Genomic DNA, 16845 nt, shown 5'->3' on the forward strand with positions numbered 1-16845 from the left:
CGCACAAACCTCAGCCGTTTTTCCGTTGTGGCAACTGAAATTACTAAGCCAGACAAACTCCCCCAATTCCGGATCCTTTAACCACTATCTAAAGCTTCCAATGAGCACATCCTGCTTGGTCCAGCATAGCTAAATCAATCCCTCAATATTCCGAAGTCATTGCAATGAAAAATACCCTACTTTACTCTTCAATTTAATTGCTAGCATGACCGTCCGTGTCCGCCCCATCGCAATCGGAGGTCACCCCTCATTTGTTGCTTTTTTTTCTGTCTATAGATTTCGGATGACCTTGACGCGCACACGCTTATCTGTCTATTTAGTTTTTTTTGTTTAGGTAGCCACGGATCATCTCCTGCCAGTGAATTTGCAGGTTATTCGGATATCTAACCTGTAAATTTACAGTTCGCTTCCTCGGGAAGTTGCAACAATACGGATCTAGAAGGGCGTTCTACCCAGATCTATAGTTATAAAACTGAGTACAAGCCCCCCCCGGAAACCGTAAATCCTATCCACAGTCATTGCTTACAAATAAAACACATCTACAAAACCCCGCACTGGTTCTTATCCGGTATTGTGTTGTAAAGCATTCAATTGTAAGACAGAGGACTGTTCCAACATATTATTAGAAGAGAGAAAACATAGTAATGCGGGTATAACTGTAATATTGCAACATAACAAATGCTAGATAAACGAGTGAATCTATCCTATTCTATAAAAAAAAACCTAATATTGAACTGCATTAGCGTGGAATTCATCAGCTGTCAAAGAATCCTTCTTCTTAGGAGAATGTTCAGTGTCTTGGATCAATTCAGTGACCTTGTGTAAATCAGCAGTAGAGATGGATTCCATAAATGCCCCGATTTCAATGTTTTCATGATTACCAGCTAAACCAACATATGGTTCCTTTGAATGTAATTTGGCATTCAAACGTTCAGAGTTGGTGTAAGCATAAATGTTGACATCAACAGCAGAATGTCCATGTGTAGTCCAACCAATTTGAGCTCTAAGTGACAAGATGTTGTTGAGAACATACAACAACTTAGCTGGATTAGAAGCATTTTCCACGACGGATTTAACTTCATCCTCAGTGTAGTTGGTGATACCCATGTCAGCTTCCAAGATTTCCTTGGTAACAAACTTGTGCAACTTCTTCTCGTCAGAAATTTTAGCCTTGTAAATCTTTTGGGCCAAGAAATCACCCGAGTGCTTCGAGTTGTTCAATACTTCAGGATACCATAAATAATCTGGATATTCTTCTGAAACTTGTCTGGCGGTGACCAATCCACCGGTTTCGTGATCACTGGTAGAAATAGCAACAGTGTCAACATCTGATTCGTCAATAAATTTAATGACTTCTGCAAAAGCAGCATCGTAAGCTAAAACTTCTCTAACTTGAGCAGCCGGATCATTGTGGTGTCCAGCGTGATCAATTCTGGAACCTTCAATCAACAAAAAGAATCCTTGTTCGGAATTTTCGGTAGCCTTGGAAAGTGCAGTCAATGCAACCTTAACTTGTTCGGCTAATGAAGGATGTTCCGTTGAGTCACGGTCAATATCGTATGGAATATCAGTATCTGCCAATAAACCTAACAATGGCAAGCTAACATTGTGACCACCATCTAATTGGTCGAAACTGGCCCTGTCACCAACATAACTCCAAGTTCCGTTTCTTTGAGCTTCTTCAATCAAATTTCTTTTATCAGCACGACAACCACCGGCAACACCTGAAGGATAGAAATGACATCTACCACCACCCAAGATTAAATCGACCATTCTTCCCAATGGGTATTCACCAAGTTGATGTTGAGCAATCATATCTTCTTGAGATCTGAAATCGACATGGGAACTGAAAGCAGCAGGGGTAGCATCGGTGATTCTAGTGGTAACAACCAACCCAGTCAAGTAACCTTGCAACTTCAATGCTTCCAAGATGGTACCACATGGAGAGCTATCTGGTCTAACACCAATAGCACCATTGTAAGACTTTAAAGCACAGGAAAAGGCAGTGGCCCCGGCAGCAGAATCAGTAACCAAAGAACTGGAGGATCTGGTACGAGAAGAACCAATCAAGTACTTGTCAAGGGTGAGGACATCATTAATTGCCAAACCATCTCTGAATTGACGGAAGGAACGAGCAGCTGACATAGAAGCAGGCCCCATACCGTCAGTGACCATCATGATGATATTCTTCTTCTTGGATTGATCAACGTGTGGCGGAGCACCAGAAGATCCTCCGTTCTTGTTGTCATGGTTGTGTGAGGATGGGATCAAGAAGAAATAAGCAAGAAGGGATAAGGTAACAACATTAAGGAGGTAAGATAAGTAGACCTTCTTTTTATCTTTTTTGGAATTGTAGCACGATAAGCTTTCGCCTCCCAATAAAGGCAGGTTTTCTTTAGAACGCAGCATCGGGAAACTCGTTAGACACTTGGATTAGTTAGAAGCAAAACAAAGAAAAAAAAAAGGGAGAAGATCGCCAGAATTATAAATCAACCAACAACAGCAAACACGAGTGTTGTATGTGTGGGTTTCTATTATAACAGAAAAGGCGGCAGATTGCTGTAAAAAGAAAATTAAAGAAAAATTATCTGTCACAAGAGCGTTAACTGGCAACCACAACACACGTGCACGGTCTATATGCAGGAAATCAATAAACAGAAATTTAAGTCAAGATGGTATAAACCACTTTTGAGTCACTTTGTACAAACACTATATTTAGAAGTCCTCTATATAAACCGAGTCCTCGTTTGTGATCGCGTGCGTGATTAATTTCCCCATTGACAAATCCATGATGGAAAGCCCAACAATTTTCTGAACAGTAATATTGGACAGATCCTCAGTAATCTTTGTGTTATTTAGCTGTTGTGGTTCATACAATTGTTGAATTTCAATTAATTGCTCAGCAGTGTATCCTGCTTGGATCAACTCTCCAGCTTCATGTAATGTATGCTCTTTTGAATCAACAATAATCGAAACACCATTTGCTTTGAGTTCTTTGCATAATTGTAAATCCAATTCAATCATGTGAGGTTTATACGAACCAATCAATGAAATAAACTTGGGAAATTTCTTGTCCTTGTTCAAATAGTCCTGTTTAATGATAGGGGTAGTTGCCGGGGTGCATCCAAAAATAATTGAACTGTTTTGCACACGTGGAATGAATCCCAGTGCTTCATGTTCATACAGATAACTGTTGAATTTGATATTTCCAAACTCAGCAGACAATTTTTCCTTTAGGATTTCTGCATTCTTTAACGTCCGATTTAAAATATTAACGGTGGTGATTTTACCTTCGTACAATGCCAATGTAAGTTTGACATGCCAATATGCCTGCAATCCGACTCCAAACACGGTCAATTCAGGAAGAATCTCCAGGGAATGTACATCAATTACCTTGGTTAATCCTAAAGAGCTAGCTAAAGCAGTTCTAAAGGCAGTCAATGTGTTTGCATTAAGCACGGCTTCTAATACTCCTGTGATCTCGTTCATAATCAACACACATCCCTGGAACCCCAAACCCTTGGTATTATTTCCAGGACCACCACTAATAACTTTTATCCCAACTTCTTTGGGGGATATACAGGGCATGTATATGTGTGTGGTATCCGAATCAGGGTTATTAGAAGCCTGGGCAATTCGTGGAGGAACAATCTTATGTGGGTCCCTTGCGTGTTCCACAAGACCAGAAAGTAATGCTGGTTGAAATTGTTCAAGAAGTGATTTCTTGTTGAGATTCTTATTTAAGAAATCATTGACTGCTTTATCTGTAATTACCTTCATGGTATTGATATGGATTTATTGAAGTTTATCGGAGATGAAAATTCTGGGGAATTTGCGACAGTTTAAATATTTTTTTTTGTTGTTGTCCAATATGCTACAGTTTGGGTAAACTTTAGCGAGGTGGAACAAAAAAAGTTAGATTGGTCCCGATAACGGAGACTAGATTTACTTAGTAGACACTACTCAAAGATCCTGAAGAATCCTATGTGTTGTTACCGAAATCGTAGAAAACCATTAAAGATGTATACAATGTCAGAAATCAACTGTCAAATTTTTCAAATTGGTAGCATGAGCAAACATCACAAGTTCCCTTCTCTACAACATTAGTTTTACAGAAATTCATGTCATAAATATCATTATCTCTATTTACCCCTCCTTAACCTGGAGAACATTAAAAAAATCATCTAAAGCTTCTTTACTTTCCGATATTTCGCTTTGCTGACTCGTTATTATCTTCATGTGATATGTCTTCAACTCATTACCAAGCCCCTGCAACTCCTTGTCATTCGATATTTCCAACAGTTCAACAATAAATTGTTCTAAATCGGCAACCAAGGCATAACATGCTCGTCTAGACCATTGATCCTTTGGAATTTGACTCAAAGTACACATGTGGTGTTTTACAGATAATTTTTGTAATGCAATGCATGTTTTGGATCTTCCTGGTGACTCCAACTCCTTAATTATACGTTGTTCTATGTAAGGATTAGTGAATATCTTCAAAAAAATAGTTTGTAATTCTGTTAATGATTCCCCATACGTTTCCAACATATACTTAGCAATTGGTGTGCTTGATTTCGTTGTTGCTTCCAAAATTACAAAACCAGACTTTACGCGATTGATTTCTTGCAAATAATGTAGCTCGTCGAATTGTTTTAAAAACTCAAAAGTATATCTCCATACTATCCTCTCGTAGAATGCAGACAATTTATGCTTCTTAATCAAAGGAAGATAAACGTCATTGAAGTTTTGTTTCAAGTTGCGAAGGACAGTCATAGGTTGGTGTAATGAATGGTATTTCCCCAATAATACGATATTGAACATAGTTATCCCTAGCGGGTCCAATTTCAATAATCGATTGTTTTTAATATTCACCAAGTCTATAGGAGCTTTGTCAATGTTCACTAATGCTTTGTTCAAGACAATACTGCTCAATACATTAAAGGTCAACCGATCATTGTAATAAAACGTCTCCAAAATCTCAAACAACTTCTGTTCCAGCTTCACGCTTTTGATATATAATGATAATTCCCGTGAATTCATATTATAAAGGTCAGCGAAATCAAGAGCTCCAGCCACATCGCTCACTTCACTTGACTTAATACCTGACAATAAGTTCGAAATAAATTGATCACTGATTCTTTGTTTTTGTTTGCGGTTTTCTATCTTAGGAGTTCGAATTAGGTCGCTGTATTGTTCTTGCGCTGGACCTTTGACAATATTGTCATATAACGAAGGCTTATAGTTTGTGCTATTTACCTCCTGATCCTGATCCCTAGATCGTTGTAATAAATTTAATGCTTCTGCCAACACCATGTTCTCAGAGGGTTTTCCGCTTCCTAACATTCGTGTGAGAAGTAGAAATGATTGTGGCGCCAATCTACTCTTGCCTGCAGAATGTATTATCATCTTGTTGGTACGTGATTCTTGGTGTTGTGTTAGTTTAATTCTTTGCTTACTCCTCTTTTCTATTGCCTCGCCTTAGAAAAAAAAGAGAGGTGGAATTTGAGGATGTAGAACGTGACAAATACATCACGTGCACACAATCACATGACAATACCTTACTAATAAACCTCTAGAAAGGTTCAACTGGTATTGATATTGTTTTATAGGTTTTTGCATTATGATTCAATGGTTACATTTTTGAAACCACGTTACCATTGTTTATGCAGAATGAGAAAATGATTTAGTAGCCTGGACAAAGCCGAATTCCAATGTCAATATTACTACCGATGAAACGGAAAATGTCTTTTCCGCAAGCTGCAATCTACAAAGCTTTAAGCTTTTGGGGACCATTGAAACTATACCAAGTGGATCGCAAAATAGAACAAGATTCTATTTATTCTAGTGCCTTGGTATCACTATTCGACATATGGTAACCGTCAATATCATTAGATCAGTATGAATATTGGTATTTTTTGCTACGCGGAAGAAGAATCATTTCCTGACATATCCCGAGAAATAATTTGAAAGGAGGTTCGGCATAGCAATCTTAGAAATACATTAGTAATATCTTTCAAATTTAGTCTTTTGCAGCCCTTCGTAATTTAATTTTGTAATGGTTTTCCAAGAGGCCTGCCGAATTAGGAAACACTTACGACCGATTCTGCTTGTTCCTATATCCTTCTCCATGTCAGATAGAGTCAGGACGGAAACTGAACAAGTTGTACTTGGTGTCCGACCCGATGAAAAAATTACTGGGGGAGGGTAACCATTGGTGATTAACTCCGCTTTATGTGGCTGGGTAATTCCGGTGGCTTAAAATTTCTTCTCTGGGGGGGTAAAAAAACATACACAACGAACGGCAACAGTTTCATTGTCGTGGCTGCCCAAACAATATATCTGCGGGTTACTAACCATATTCCCAGATAAGGGTTGTTTTTTTTATTGCTTCTTCAATGAAAATTATATAAAAGGGGAGAACTGTTTGCTATTATTTCCTATTTCTGTGCTTTTTCTTATATACCCTAAAATTACTATGCCCGATGAAAGATCGCTGTCTGAAACAGAGCAGCTCATCCCCCATGAGAGGCGAATGAGTGCAGTTATGGCAATCACCCCGTCAGTTGAGCTCGAGAACTCAGCCAATGACGTCTATGAGGCTATAATTGAAGAGGACAGTCTTCACGACCACGACGACGACAACGAAGACGTTCGTTGGTTGCGAGAACAGAGAACATTGAACAAATCCATGCATTGGCTAAAACGTCCCAGTGTTGTTATGATTGCCAGTATATTGTTTTTGCTTGCATTTGCCCATTCGAGTGCGGAATCTACTCGTCAGATCATCACAATGAAGTTGGCATGTAACTACTTGGGTGAAGAGAAGTGCACCAAGGAATCCGCCCAAGTAGTTATGTCTAATTTACAATTGGGCTACACAATTTCGTCCTCCATCATCACCTTAATTGCTCTGGGGAAAGTGGCTCCATTGTCGGATCAATTTGGAAGAAAGTTGTTTGTTGTGTTGATGCTTCTTTGTTTCTTTCTAGGCAGAACTTGCAAATTCTTGCTAATGTCTCATTTCACTAGTTTGAAATTTAAATTAATGATTGCATGCGAGATCTTGACGAATTTGTGTGGAGGTATACTTGCCTTGATAACATTGGCCAATTGTTATATTTCCGATGTGGTTGAGCCACACCAGCGTATTTACTCCTTGGGGATTAGTATAGCATCGTTGTTTCTTGGGTTGAGTATTGGTCCATTAGTAGGGAACCTCATAATTTCTTTGTCGCCCAAGATTTCTCCAACTAGCACCGTTGTCCTTATTTCCAAGTCCGATTTCCTTCCATTAAAATTTGAAGTTACAATACTATTCATAGTATTAATTGTTGCTATATTTGTTCTTCCGGAGTCAAGATCTGAAAAAGCAAGACGGAAATCTCGAACAATGTCCATTCTGAGCAGTGCTTCACTGATTATGCTGCAACATGAGACTGTTCATTGGACTAGCAGATTCCTCGACAGCATAAACTTTCTCAAGCCACTTAAGTTATTGCTCCTCCCGACTGATATGGTGCCTGCACAGAACAGACATCGAATCAAGAAGGACAGAATTGCCGTTCTCTCACTTGTGTTTATAGATTGCATGTTGGGATCTCTTGCCATTTCATTTGCTGAGATCTATGTTTTATATGGGATTTACAGGTATAGTTGGGATCAAACTGATATTGGTCACTTGTTAGCCATTGGTTGTTCCAGTCGTGCCATTGTACTTATCCTACTTTCACCTGTGATCAATCATCGGATCTTTCAACATGGCTTCGGATTCAAGGTTTTCAAAAAGCAATTTGATATGGTCGATTTCTCAATGACGTTATTGGGGTTAATCTGTGAAGTTATTGGATTCTTTGGATATTCTATTTCCAGTACCACTATTAGTTTCTTTGCGTTTACCGTGTTTTGTGGATTTGGATCATTGATTAGTCCAGCGTTGAATTCTCTGATTGTTAAATTTTACCCAGAATCTAAGATCGGAGAATTGTTTGGTGCCATGGCATTACTCAAGAATTTGTTTGGGTTGGTTATGCCCGTGTGCTATTTGACGATATACAAATATTCCGTACTTATTCAAACTCCTGGTTTGGTATTTATAATTGCAGCAACAGTATTAGCAGTATGTACTGTTCTTTTATTGGTTGTGAAGAGAGTTTTGGGGCTCAACAGAAAAGCTGAACCTACTGTTTTGAAACGTAGTGATTCAGAGGTGGGATCAATCACAGTGAGATATGAAGAAATCACTCTGACCCCACCTACAACACCCAAATTGCATCGAAACAACAGTTTTATTCGAAAGAATGATTCTCCCTAAATTGTATGTTTATCTATTGCATACCCTATCTATCCCATTAGACGTAAAGCCAACTCTACACTAGCGAAAGTTCCAGCACTACATGGAACTGCTCTAAGTAAACAAGGAACAATACCCCTCCAAAATCCCAATAATCCATGATTAAGATAAATATATCTAGCTGCCTTAATCGCGCTTCCCGAGAACTTACTCTCTTTTCCAAACTTGTCACTTTGAACATTAGACTTGATCACATCTATAGGGTATGAAGAAAGCCACAATGCATTCCCGGCGAGAGCACCACTGGCTAACAATTCCGGAGTCAGGATCTGATCTCTTGATTTGTAATGTTGCAAATCGATGATTTGGGAAATCAAGGTTTCATAAGTCAAGAACCATACACCATAAGCTTGAATCTCACGGATAAGGGTGATTCCAGTTCCTCTATAGAGCCCATTCCAAACGCCATGTTCTGCATATATCTTCTTGACGGTCTCTGTAAGTGAAAGTTTCTTCTCTGATGCTTGCGAGAGAATACGTAATTGCTCAATCGGAGAAGCCACAGGGGTATTAACCACCCCAGCCATGGCACCAGCAATATAAGTCTGAGGCCAGAGATTCAATTTATCTTGGCCTGAATATTGTAACAATTGACGTTTGGTTTCATGAAACCCGTAGAATTGAAGTGATACACAAACACCAACACCAAACAACGGTGGGAGTGTTCCCTTGTAGAATGCAAATATTCCTTCATTTTTGATAACGTTCTTGATGATGGAGAGTGAGGAGGTGTTGCTGGTGGTTTGGAGTCGGATCTTGACAAGATCTGCTGGTTGCCCGATAAGCACTTGGGTAGCACCTCCCACAAATCCTGCAGCGATATCTTTTGCCTTACGTGTGAGTGAGTTATCTATCTGTGGTGCAGAGTCGGACATGATAATTGTATGAAGTATGTAAGAACCAACAGCTGGTATAATAGAAAGCACAAGATATCAATGTATAATCTTAGACAATCAATTTTATTTTTCATATTTTGCAATTGCATAAAATCACGTGATCGGTTTTCGTAATTCACAGCAATAATGTTGTGATTTGTTTTGCCCATGGCACGGTCTTCGTTTTAATTTTTTTTTTGCATTTGAAACTAGTGCGGTGTTACAAAAATCAGTACTGCGAAGGGTAAAAAAAAATGTTTGTACCGTGCGATAAATTTGTTCCTTCCAGGACGTACAAGAAACTAGAGCTTTCTTTCTTCTAGGGGTGGAACAATTTTTGTCTCACTGGTACGAAAATAATATTCCCCCCCCCCCCTAAATTATAGCAGAAAGAAGAAGTACTCTATCTAGTTTAAAATTTTATTTGCACCCGCCAGAACAAAATTTGTACGTAGTTAAACAATTATTCATATCACTTTTTTTTTATCTATATTTATCATTAAGAAATGCTATACAATTATAGACACGGCCAATTTCTTACTTGCTGGCTCTTTGTTTCTTGAATTGATATTATTTGGTCACTGTATATTAGATAGTTAGAGGGATTTCCGGATGTACTCTATGGTAGCGCAGTCTTTACTTATTTAAATAAATACTGTACGAACTTCTTAACACCTTTGGCTGTCAAAATAACCTTGGTGTATTGGCTGTTGCTTTGTCTGCCACTATTTTACTTTAGATTGGTATATCAAAAGAAATTAAATCAATAAAGTATGTCTAATCAACTAGCACTAAATGAAACTCAAGAGATTCTTTGACCCAAGTTTGAGAAATTAGCCATTAAAGACAACCATGAAAAGCACTGATTTGGAAATACTGAGGAGATTAAATAAGAATATCTTTGTTAGAGCTGGTACTGGAATGAGAAAATCTTTCAAGAGAGCTTCAGTGCTGATATTGAAGATGGAATCTGTCAAAACAACGCTCGTGGTGCAGCAGAGATTGCAAATGTTCAGAAGAGCAGCTCGGGTGCTATTCGTGTTCAAAAGAACTTCTCTAGTCGTGGTATTATAAAACGTTCCACTTCTATAAAGAAGATCCCTGGTATTCTGTTTGATCTACAAGTAACAGTTTTGGGACAAAACTAAGGTGTCTATTAGGTTTGAACAAAAGTGCTGTGCTTCTAGAAGCGTTCTGAAAAAAGTAATTAAATGTACAATTTGTGCTAGGGTATTTAATGACACGGACTCCTTTCTTATCGTTGTGCACTTCATAATCCCCCCAAGTTACAAATTTAGAAGAACCTGATTGGCTAATATACGGCCTTTGCTGGGAAAAAGTCAACAGGGGGTTCAGGTGTATATCTGATCAATGCAAGAAAGAACATCTAGAACTAGAAGAAGTACGTTGTCATGCTGGTAGTCATGTCGATTCTAAGAATACTGTTCGAGTCATGATTCCAGTTCCAACTCTAGAGTTGCTAGTGTGGCAGGCCAATAATCGGAGTTATTGCCATGTTTGCTTTAGGGTTTTTGGATTGGCCGAGGAGCTTAATGACCATTACATCATGCATATAAAGGAGTTTCCTTTCGTATGTATAGCTTGCTCCTGGTCTTTCAAAACAATAAATAAGGTTCATCGCCACTTCTATTATGACTACCAGGAACATAATAAGAAATAAGATTTGATTGTTTCTAGATGTTTTAACCGAGTTCCTTCTATGGATTGCTCTACATATAAAAAAAATGCAAAATAAAAGTTATAATTAACTTGAAATAACTAACAACTAAAAAACTCTTTGCTTGCTACAAAATGCCACTTCGTTGAAACTTATGCTGTATTTTATTTAAATTATATATACAAAACTTAACCATTCAATAATCCACCTATTGACAATGCAGCTTTTCTCTTATTATCTATACCACTGTCTGTATCTTTCTTTTCTTGTTTGTAGCTTGATGTGAAATCAATCGCTAAAGGAGTGGTGCTCTTCTTGCCGCTACATGAGTCGCAACATTTTCCCTTGACCTCTGGTTTAGGAACTGGAGATTTCAGATCAAGCTTTAATGCGGGAAGTTTTATTTGTTCGAAATTAGTTGCAACCTGAGGCAGCGAGGGTGGTGGTAACATTGCAATTTGGGAAAAGTGGCCAAATGGAGAAGGCCCCGGTAGCGGACCTGGTCCATTGGGGATTTTACCTTCTCCAGTGTAAGGTGGATAGAATGACTGAGAGGGGAAGGGTGCAGGTGCACCTTGTTGAAAGTGTGGCGGTGGGGTTGGCCTTTGGAATGCTGAGTGTGGTCTAGGGTAATCGAGCGGTGGGAGTCTGCCAATTATAGATGGTGGTGGTGTTGGTGTTAGTTCTAGAGCAGGCGACATCATTTCCAGTTTTGCCAATGTAGGGGTTTGAGCATCGCTGTGGACGTCTTCACTTCCTTCTCTTTTATCTGCTTGATGAATATTTCTTTTTCTTCGTTTAATGGTCGTTCTCTTCATTCGTATAGGTCTATGCGACCCATGCAATCGATAAAATAATCCACATGCATTACAAATAGTATTCCCCGAGTCGTCCCTTCTCCATAGTGGAGTGATGGTCGTACCACAGTTGAAACAGGCAATGGCAAGTGAATCTTCGCCTGCATTTGCTGTATCCGGGCTCTTGCGTTTATTTTCACCGCCATTGTTGGTAGTAGTGGTTTCACTTTTAGGAGACTTATCCAACGTCTTCTTAGCAACCACTACTCGATTATTGTAAGCAGGACACCCTTTACAAGCAGCGGACCCACCAGTACCATTACAACGTCCGTCTCCCTTACATGAACCTTCCTCTTCTTTGTGTATTGGGATGATATTAGGAGGTCGTTTGAGATTCACAGGTCTATGGGTGTTATTTGACCGTAAGTATAGCCCACAGGCATTACATATAAGACTTCCGTCTGGTGCACGTCTCCAAAGGGGAGTCTTTGTTGTGCCACAATTCGAACACTGCTGGCCGTCAGACGATGAATTAGGAGAAACAGCTCCTTGAAGATTGGGCGAAGGTGTGCTTTGTTGAGGTGGAGAGTTTTGCTGTCGCTGTACTGGGGACCGAGGTCCTTGGTTGTTGGTTTTATGTACAGGAATATTTAGCGTAGGCTCGGACTTTATAGAACCTGCGTCTTCTGAAACCGTGTTCGACATGATTTTAAATGTATGGTTGGATGGGTGTAATTGTTATAGAAGCATGTAGTGCCTATTTGACGATATTGGCTTGGTATATAAGATGTAGCAGAAGACGGTTAAAAGTAAACTTGGAACGACTGCCAGTGTGTGTAGATTTGTCACGGTGATGCTGCAACTATGTGAGATATTACCTTGTTATATAAAAGTAATATTTGTTAGTGTTATATATTTGAAATTGAACGTATAGTTGTATTACTAAGTATTTTCAATGAGGTGGTTCTATCGCTACGTTAGCTGTTGTTGAATTGTAAAAAATAACGCGTTCGCTAGTTCAGGGGATTGTTAGATTGTATTAATGTTAAAACCAGACTGTATTTGTGCTTGATCAAGAGCCAAATAGCCAATTCTAAAGGGAATGGTTAATAAAAATTGGATTTTTCTGATTTTGCTACTTTATAAAGTTTCCTAGTCTTTTCTTTTTTTCTTTTTATTTTTTTTTTTTTTTTACTGGCCTCTAATAAACTTGTTTTACATTAATTTTTACTGCATGATTTCCTAATAACTGGCGGACTTGTTTGAAGTGGCATTATTTTTTTTTCAAGTTACATTTCATGTTTAGAAATAGAGGCGTAGCTCTGTATTTACTCGTCCTGATAGGTCGGTCCTCGGCTAATTCTAGATCTGGGACGTTTCAACCAGATTAAGTTGAAGCAAGGTTACCAATCGGCTTGAATTAGCGGCATGTATCATCATATCGATACGATACATTCGTCAATGTTCACCAGACTAAACTGGAGCGATTTTGGTGTCTACACTTCTTGCACGTCGTTTCTGTCAGTTTGTATATGTTGATAAAAAGTCATTAAAGGACGCTAAAAGAAGACAACAAGCTGGATGTTGCAGTTAAGTAAAAGAGTAAGTTGACCCGGACGGATCACCCGACAGCTACATAGAATGAGTTTACCCAGGGCTGTCGGTTTCGGCTAAAATCATAAATATGTAGGTTTTTCTATCACACAAAAATTAAGCTTTTAGGTTCGTTCGTAACTGAAACCTAAATTGGCGACATTTTCTAATCTGATTGATCAAAGTGATGCAGCACGACAAAATATTTTTTTCGCCCGCGGCAAGCCACTGAAATTGCTGTGATTACTAATTTTCTTGGCCAATCAAATTGCAAACATTACTAAGACATCAATTACTCTACTACATTCACAGTTTTTGTGGCTATATCCGAACACGATGCGAACTGGTTGTTTAGGCAACCACACTCTCACTCTCGGAATGACCCGAACTATCGGAAACCTACATCGGATCTTTTGTGGCTGTTTTAGTTCTGCTGTTATGTTGTCTGTTTTTAAACCTACAAAGCCGAGACAAAGTTATCTACTTCATCAGTTGCTTTATCTGGTACTTTATCTTGCATAAGCACTTGAATAAAACAGAGACCCTAATACTTCTTGTTTACCTTATTTCGCTTGTATTTTCAGAGATTAATCATAAGTGGATAATACTTTTTTTTAACTTCTTAATTAAACCAAGCTAGCTACTAGCACTACGTATTCACACTCACACTATAAAACTGCCAAGTTCTTGGTAAAAAAAAAAATCTACACCAAGGTTTTTTCACACCTTACTTCAAGATCCGAGGAGAAAGCAGACTTTCTACCATGTTCCCCCATATCTTGGAATAAGTAAGATTTTAATCGACCTGATCGTATTTATCTTATAATATATTATAGTCAAATGATCAACTACCGCGTAGTTGTTTTATGAAAATTTTTTTTTTTCGGATACCTCCGAAGTCGGTTCTAGCACCTGTATTGTAAACTAGTATTGTTCGCTACTCAATATTTTCAGTATTAAACTCCCGCCTATTTAAGGGGCATAAGGATAGCGATTGTTGTTTTGGTGTCTATTGTCTAGTTTAGTAAAATAATTAAAAAGCAACGCGCTTTCTTCTTGTCTGCGTCCAGGGCTCTTGTGCAGTTAATATAGTAACATGAAGTAATAGCTACAATCCAAATAAATATAGCAACTGAGCATGACTGAATATGGGCAATACAGAAATTGACTCTACCATTATCAGCTGACCATCTATTGTTCTATCGTTGGAATATGTTGGGCATGAAATTAAAACTTGCAATAGACAAAACAACAACAATCCATTTTCTACGGCTATAATTGTAATTTTGTAATTACTTAAGTAAACCCTTATTCTGACGATTCTAACCATTCTAATTGTTGCTTTATATTGTTGGAATTATTTCTTTGTTGAATGTGCGTGACACAAAACACGCCAAGATCTAAATAAATCTTAGATGAACTGCTAAGTTAAACAGGTAAAGTAAGACTAAACATGAGAGATCCATATAGTCCATAGTAGACATTGATCTATCTTTGCCAAGCAAACTACTTCATCCTTGTCGAAAACAACTTCAAAACTAATACATTGGTTTGAAACTTGTCTATTTGAGTTAAAACTTTACGCGTAATTTTACGTGATTGTTTACTTTTTTTTTTTAGTGCAGCGGAAATGAAAAACAAACACCAGAAAAACACAACACCCCTCCCTCCCCCTTGGCAAAATACAAAGGCTCTTCCCTGTTGCTCTTTGGTTGCCTTTCCCATTTTCCTGATTATTCAATAATCAACCAGTACGAAGGCTTTTTATTTTTCATCTCTTCATATTTTACTCCCCTTGCAGTTGTTTCACTCAGTTACAATTGTTCTACAAGTGACCTTTCACCTTATACATTTGCCTCCAAATTCTAAAGGTTTTCATATAGGTTTACATATACTTTACCATGACTAACCAGCGCCCGCAAGGATTAGCGGGTGCTGTGACTGCATCGTCATCATCCACAACAACTACAACAACAACAACAAAGACAACAACACCCAATCTAACATCAACACCAAGCAAAAATAATAAACATCATCACCTTCAATTGAACCATGCAATTGTATCAGCCAACCCTACACTACAACAACAGCACCATCCTCGAATCACGCGATCGCGGGCCAAAAAAACTGAACACAATTCACCACAAGTTTCCATGAATAACAGTCTGTTGGAATACTTTACCAATACCCAATTTTCTCGATCGTTCAACAGTTTAATCTTGGATGATTCTAAAGATGAGATAGGAAAGAAAACTATAAATAAATCGCCCCCATTTAATGTCAAACAGGACTTATACAGTGCCGATGGTATTGATACATACCTTGATGATGTAATAACAGATGATGATTTGGAAAACGACGAAGAAGATGATGACTTTATGATTGAACAAGGTCAACAATATGATGATGACCCTTCCTTGAATATACTGAAACTGAAACGAATAACTAATGAATATATACCAACTCCGCCACGACATAATCAAGAAGACACATCAAAAACATCGGGATCATCTATGAAACGATCATCCAAATTTTTTAACCTTTCCATTGATTCCACCATCAGTGTAAAATCTACACCACGAATCCATACTATCAGTCCTAATATACAACCACAAATAGAAATAGATAACATTGATGTCGAGACTCTGTCACTAGGGTTTCGCGAAGGTACACCTAGTCCCCGGGCCGCAAGAACGCCTATAGAGAATAACCAATTCAAACGACCCCATAAACTAGTCAGTCAATCACCATCACCATCCTCCAGTAGAACATTCGCCGCACATCCATCATCCACATCATTATTCTCGGCAAATGAAGAAATACGACAGTCTTCAGACTCTCCATCTAAACTCAAGGGGTTCAAGATGTTCAAGAATGCAAATAAAGATGCAATTATGTCACCTCATAGACCAGTTAGAATATCTACTCCTGAGAAACCAAGGTTCTCATTTGATAAATCCAAGACCACGAAATTAAGAAAAACTATCCAGTCTCCATACACCACCCATTCTCCAATCACTTCAACACCGTTATTGACAGCTGCCGCTGTTGGAGTCGAAACAGCGGAAATACCGTGTCAGTCTTCCCAAAATTTTGAAAATTATGATGATGATTTAGATTTTGATAGTCCGTCAAAAACTAGGAAATCGTCAGGATTGTCTATAATATCTAGTAACAGTGCTACAATTTACCAGGAGCAACCACTTAAGCATTTACTGTCGCCAAATCACATCCTTCCACAACCTATAGAGATGCATACAATTCAACCTTCGAGCGAGTTAAACCCAAGGTTATTCGATGATAAGGAAAACAGGCTTCCCTCGTATAAATTTGTCAAACCATTACAAGCAGCATTCAATTCTTCGGGATTGATCAAAAAGAACAATGTAAAACATATACCTGATCGGAAATTACCACCGGAAACACCAATCAAAAGAAATCCATTAATGTTGTTGAATACAAACCATAAAACTATCTCAGGCAAACGCGCTTCATCATTCACCATTATTGAAGAAGAGCATACTGACAACTCAATTGAAGTAGGAAGAA

At 38.4% G+C, this 16845-nt stretch overlaps 8 protein-coding genes across 8 annotated transcripts; 3 read left to right on the forward strand and 5 right to left on the reverse strand. All coding sequences in view use genetic code 12, as the record gives it.

Annotated features, from left to right (window-relative positions):
- Positions 1 to 723: 723 nt before the first annotated feature.
- SPAPADRAFT_55826 (alkaline phosphatase) lies at positions 724 to 2409 on the reverse strand (the record flags this gene model as incomplete). The annotated part of the gene is made up of 1 exon (XM_007375571.1): positions 724 to 2409. One exon carries the CDS (start codon positions 2407 to 2409, stop codon positions 724 to 726), a length of 1686 nt encoding a protein of 561 aa, XP_007375633.1.
- A 248-nt stretch (positions 2410 to 2657) lies between these two features.
- SPAPADRAFT_61440 (uncharacterized protein) lies at positions 2658 to 3984 on the reverse strand (the record flags this gene model as incomplete). The annotated part of the gene is made up of 1 exon (XM_007375572.1): positions 2658 to 3984. One exon carries the CDS (start codon positions 3778 to 3780, stop codon positions 2716 to 2718), a length of 1065 nt encoding a protein of 354 aa, XP_007375634.1.
- Positions 3985 to 4146: 162 nt separating this feature from the next.
- SPAPADRAFT_138624 (uncharacterized protein) lies at positions 4147 to 5346 on the reverse strand (the record flags this gene model as incomplete). The annotated part of the gene is made up of 1 exon (XM_007375573.1): positions 4147 to 5346. The coding sequence occupies one exon, from the start codon at positions 5344 to 5346 to the stop codon at positions 4147 to 4149; it is 1200 nt and encodes a 399-aa protein (XP_007375635.1).
- Positions 5347 to 6478: 1132 nt separating this feature from the next.
- On the forward strand, positions 6479 to 8228 carry SPAPADRAFT_50923 (uncharacterized protein; the record flags this gene model as incomplete). The annotated part of the gene is made up of 2 exons (XM_007375574.1): positions 6479 to 8119; positions 8208 to 8228. The coding sequence occupies 2 exons, from the start codon at positions 6479 to 6481 to the stop codon at positions 8226 to 8228; spliced, it is 1662 nt and encodes a 553-aa protein (XP_007375636.1).
- On the reverse strand, positions 6888 to 9267 carry YMC2 (Ymc2p; the record flags this gene model as incomplete). Its single annotated transcript, XM_007375575.1, has 1 exon — positions 6888 to 9267. The coding sequence occupies one exon, from the start codon at positions 9226 to 9228 to the stop codon at positions 8344 to 8346; it is 885 nt and encodes a 294-aa protein (XP_007375637.1).
- Positions 9268 to 11094: 1827 nt separating this feature from the next.
- SFU1 (Sfu1p) lies at positions 11095 to 12408 on the reverse strand (the record flags this gene model as incomplete). The annotated part of the gene is made up of 2 exons (XM_007375576.1): positions 11095 to 12308; positions 12381 to 12408. The coding sequence occupies 2 exons, from the start codon at positions 12406 to 12408 to the stop codon at positions 11095 to 11097; spliced, it is 1242 nt and encodes a 413-aa protein (XP_007375638.1).
- Positions 12409 to 15006: 2598 nt separating this feature from the next.
- Positions 15007 to 15602, forward strand: SPAPADRAFT_61444 (uncharacterized protein; the record flags this gene model as incomplete). Its single annotated transcript, XM_007375577.1, has 1 exon — positions 15007 to 15602. A coding segment is annotated over one exon (230 nt), but the record flags the coding sequence as incomplete, so codon positions are not given.
- Positions 15603 to 16026: 424 nt separating this feature from the next.
- On the forward strand, positions 16027 to 16703 carry SPAPADRAFT_61445 (uncharacterized protein; the record flags this gene model as incomplete). Its single annotated transcript, XM_007375578.1, has 1 exon — positions 16027 to 16703. A coding segment is annotated over one exon (344 nt), but the record flags the coding sequence as incomplete, so codon positions are not given.
- Positions 16704 to 16845: the final 142 nt, after the last annotated feature.

The sequence above is a fragment of the Spathaspora passalidarum genome (genome assembly GCF_000223485.1).
Source record: "Spathaspora passalidarum NRRL Y-27907 unplaced genomic scaffold SPAPAscaffold_4, whole genome shotgun sequence".
Classification (NCBI taxonomy): Eukaryota; Fungi; Ascomycota; class Pichiomycetes; order Serinales; family Debaryomycetaceae; genus Spathaspora; species Spathaspora passalidarum.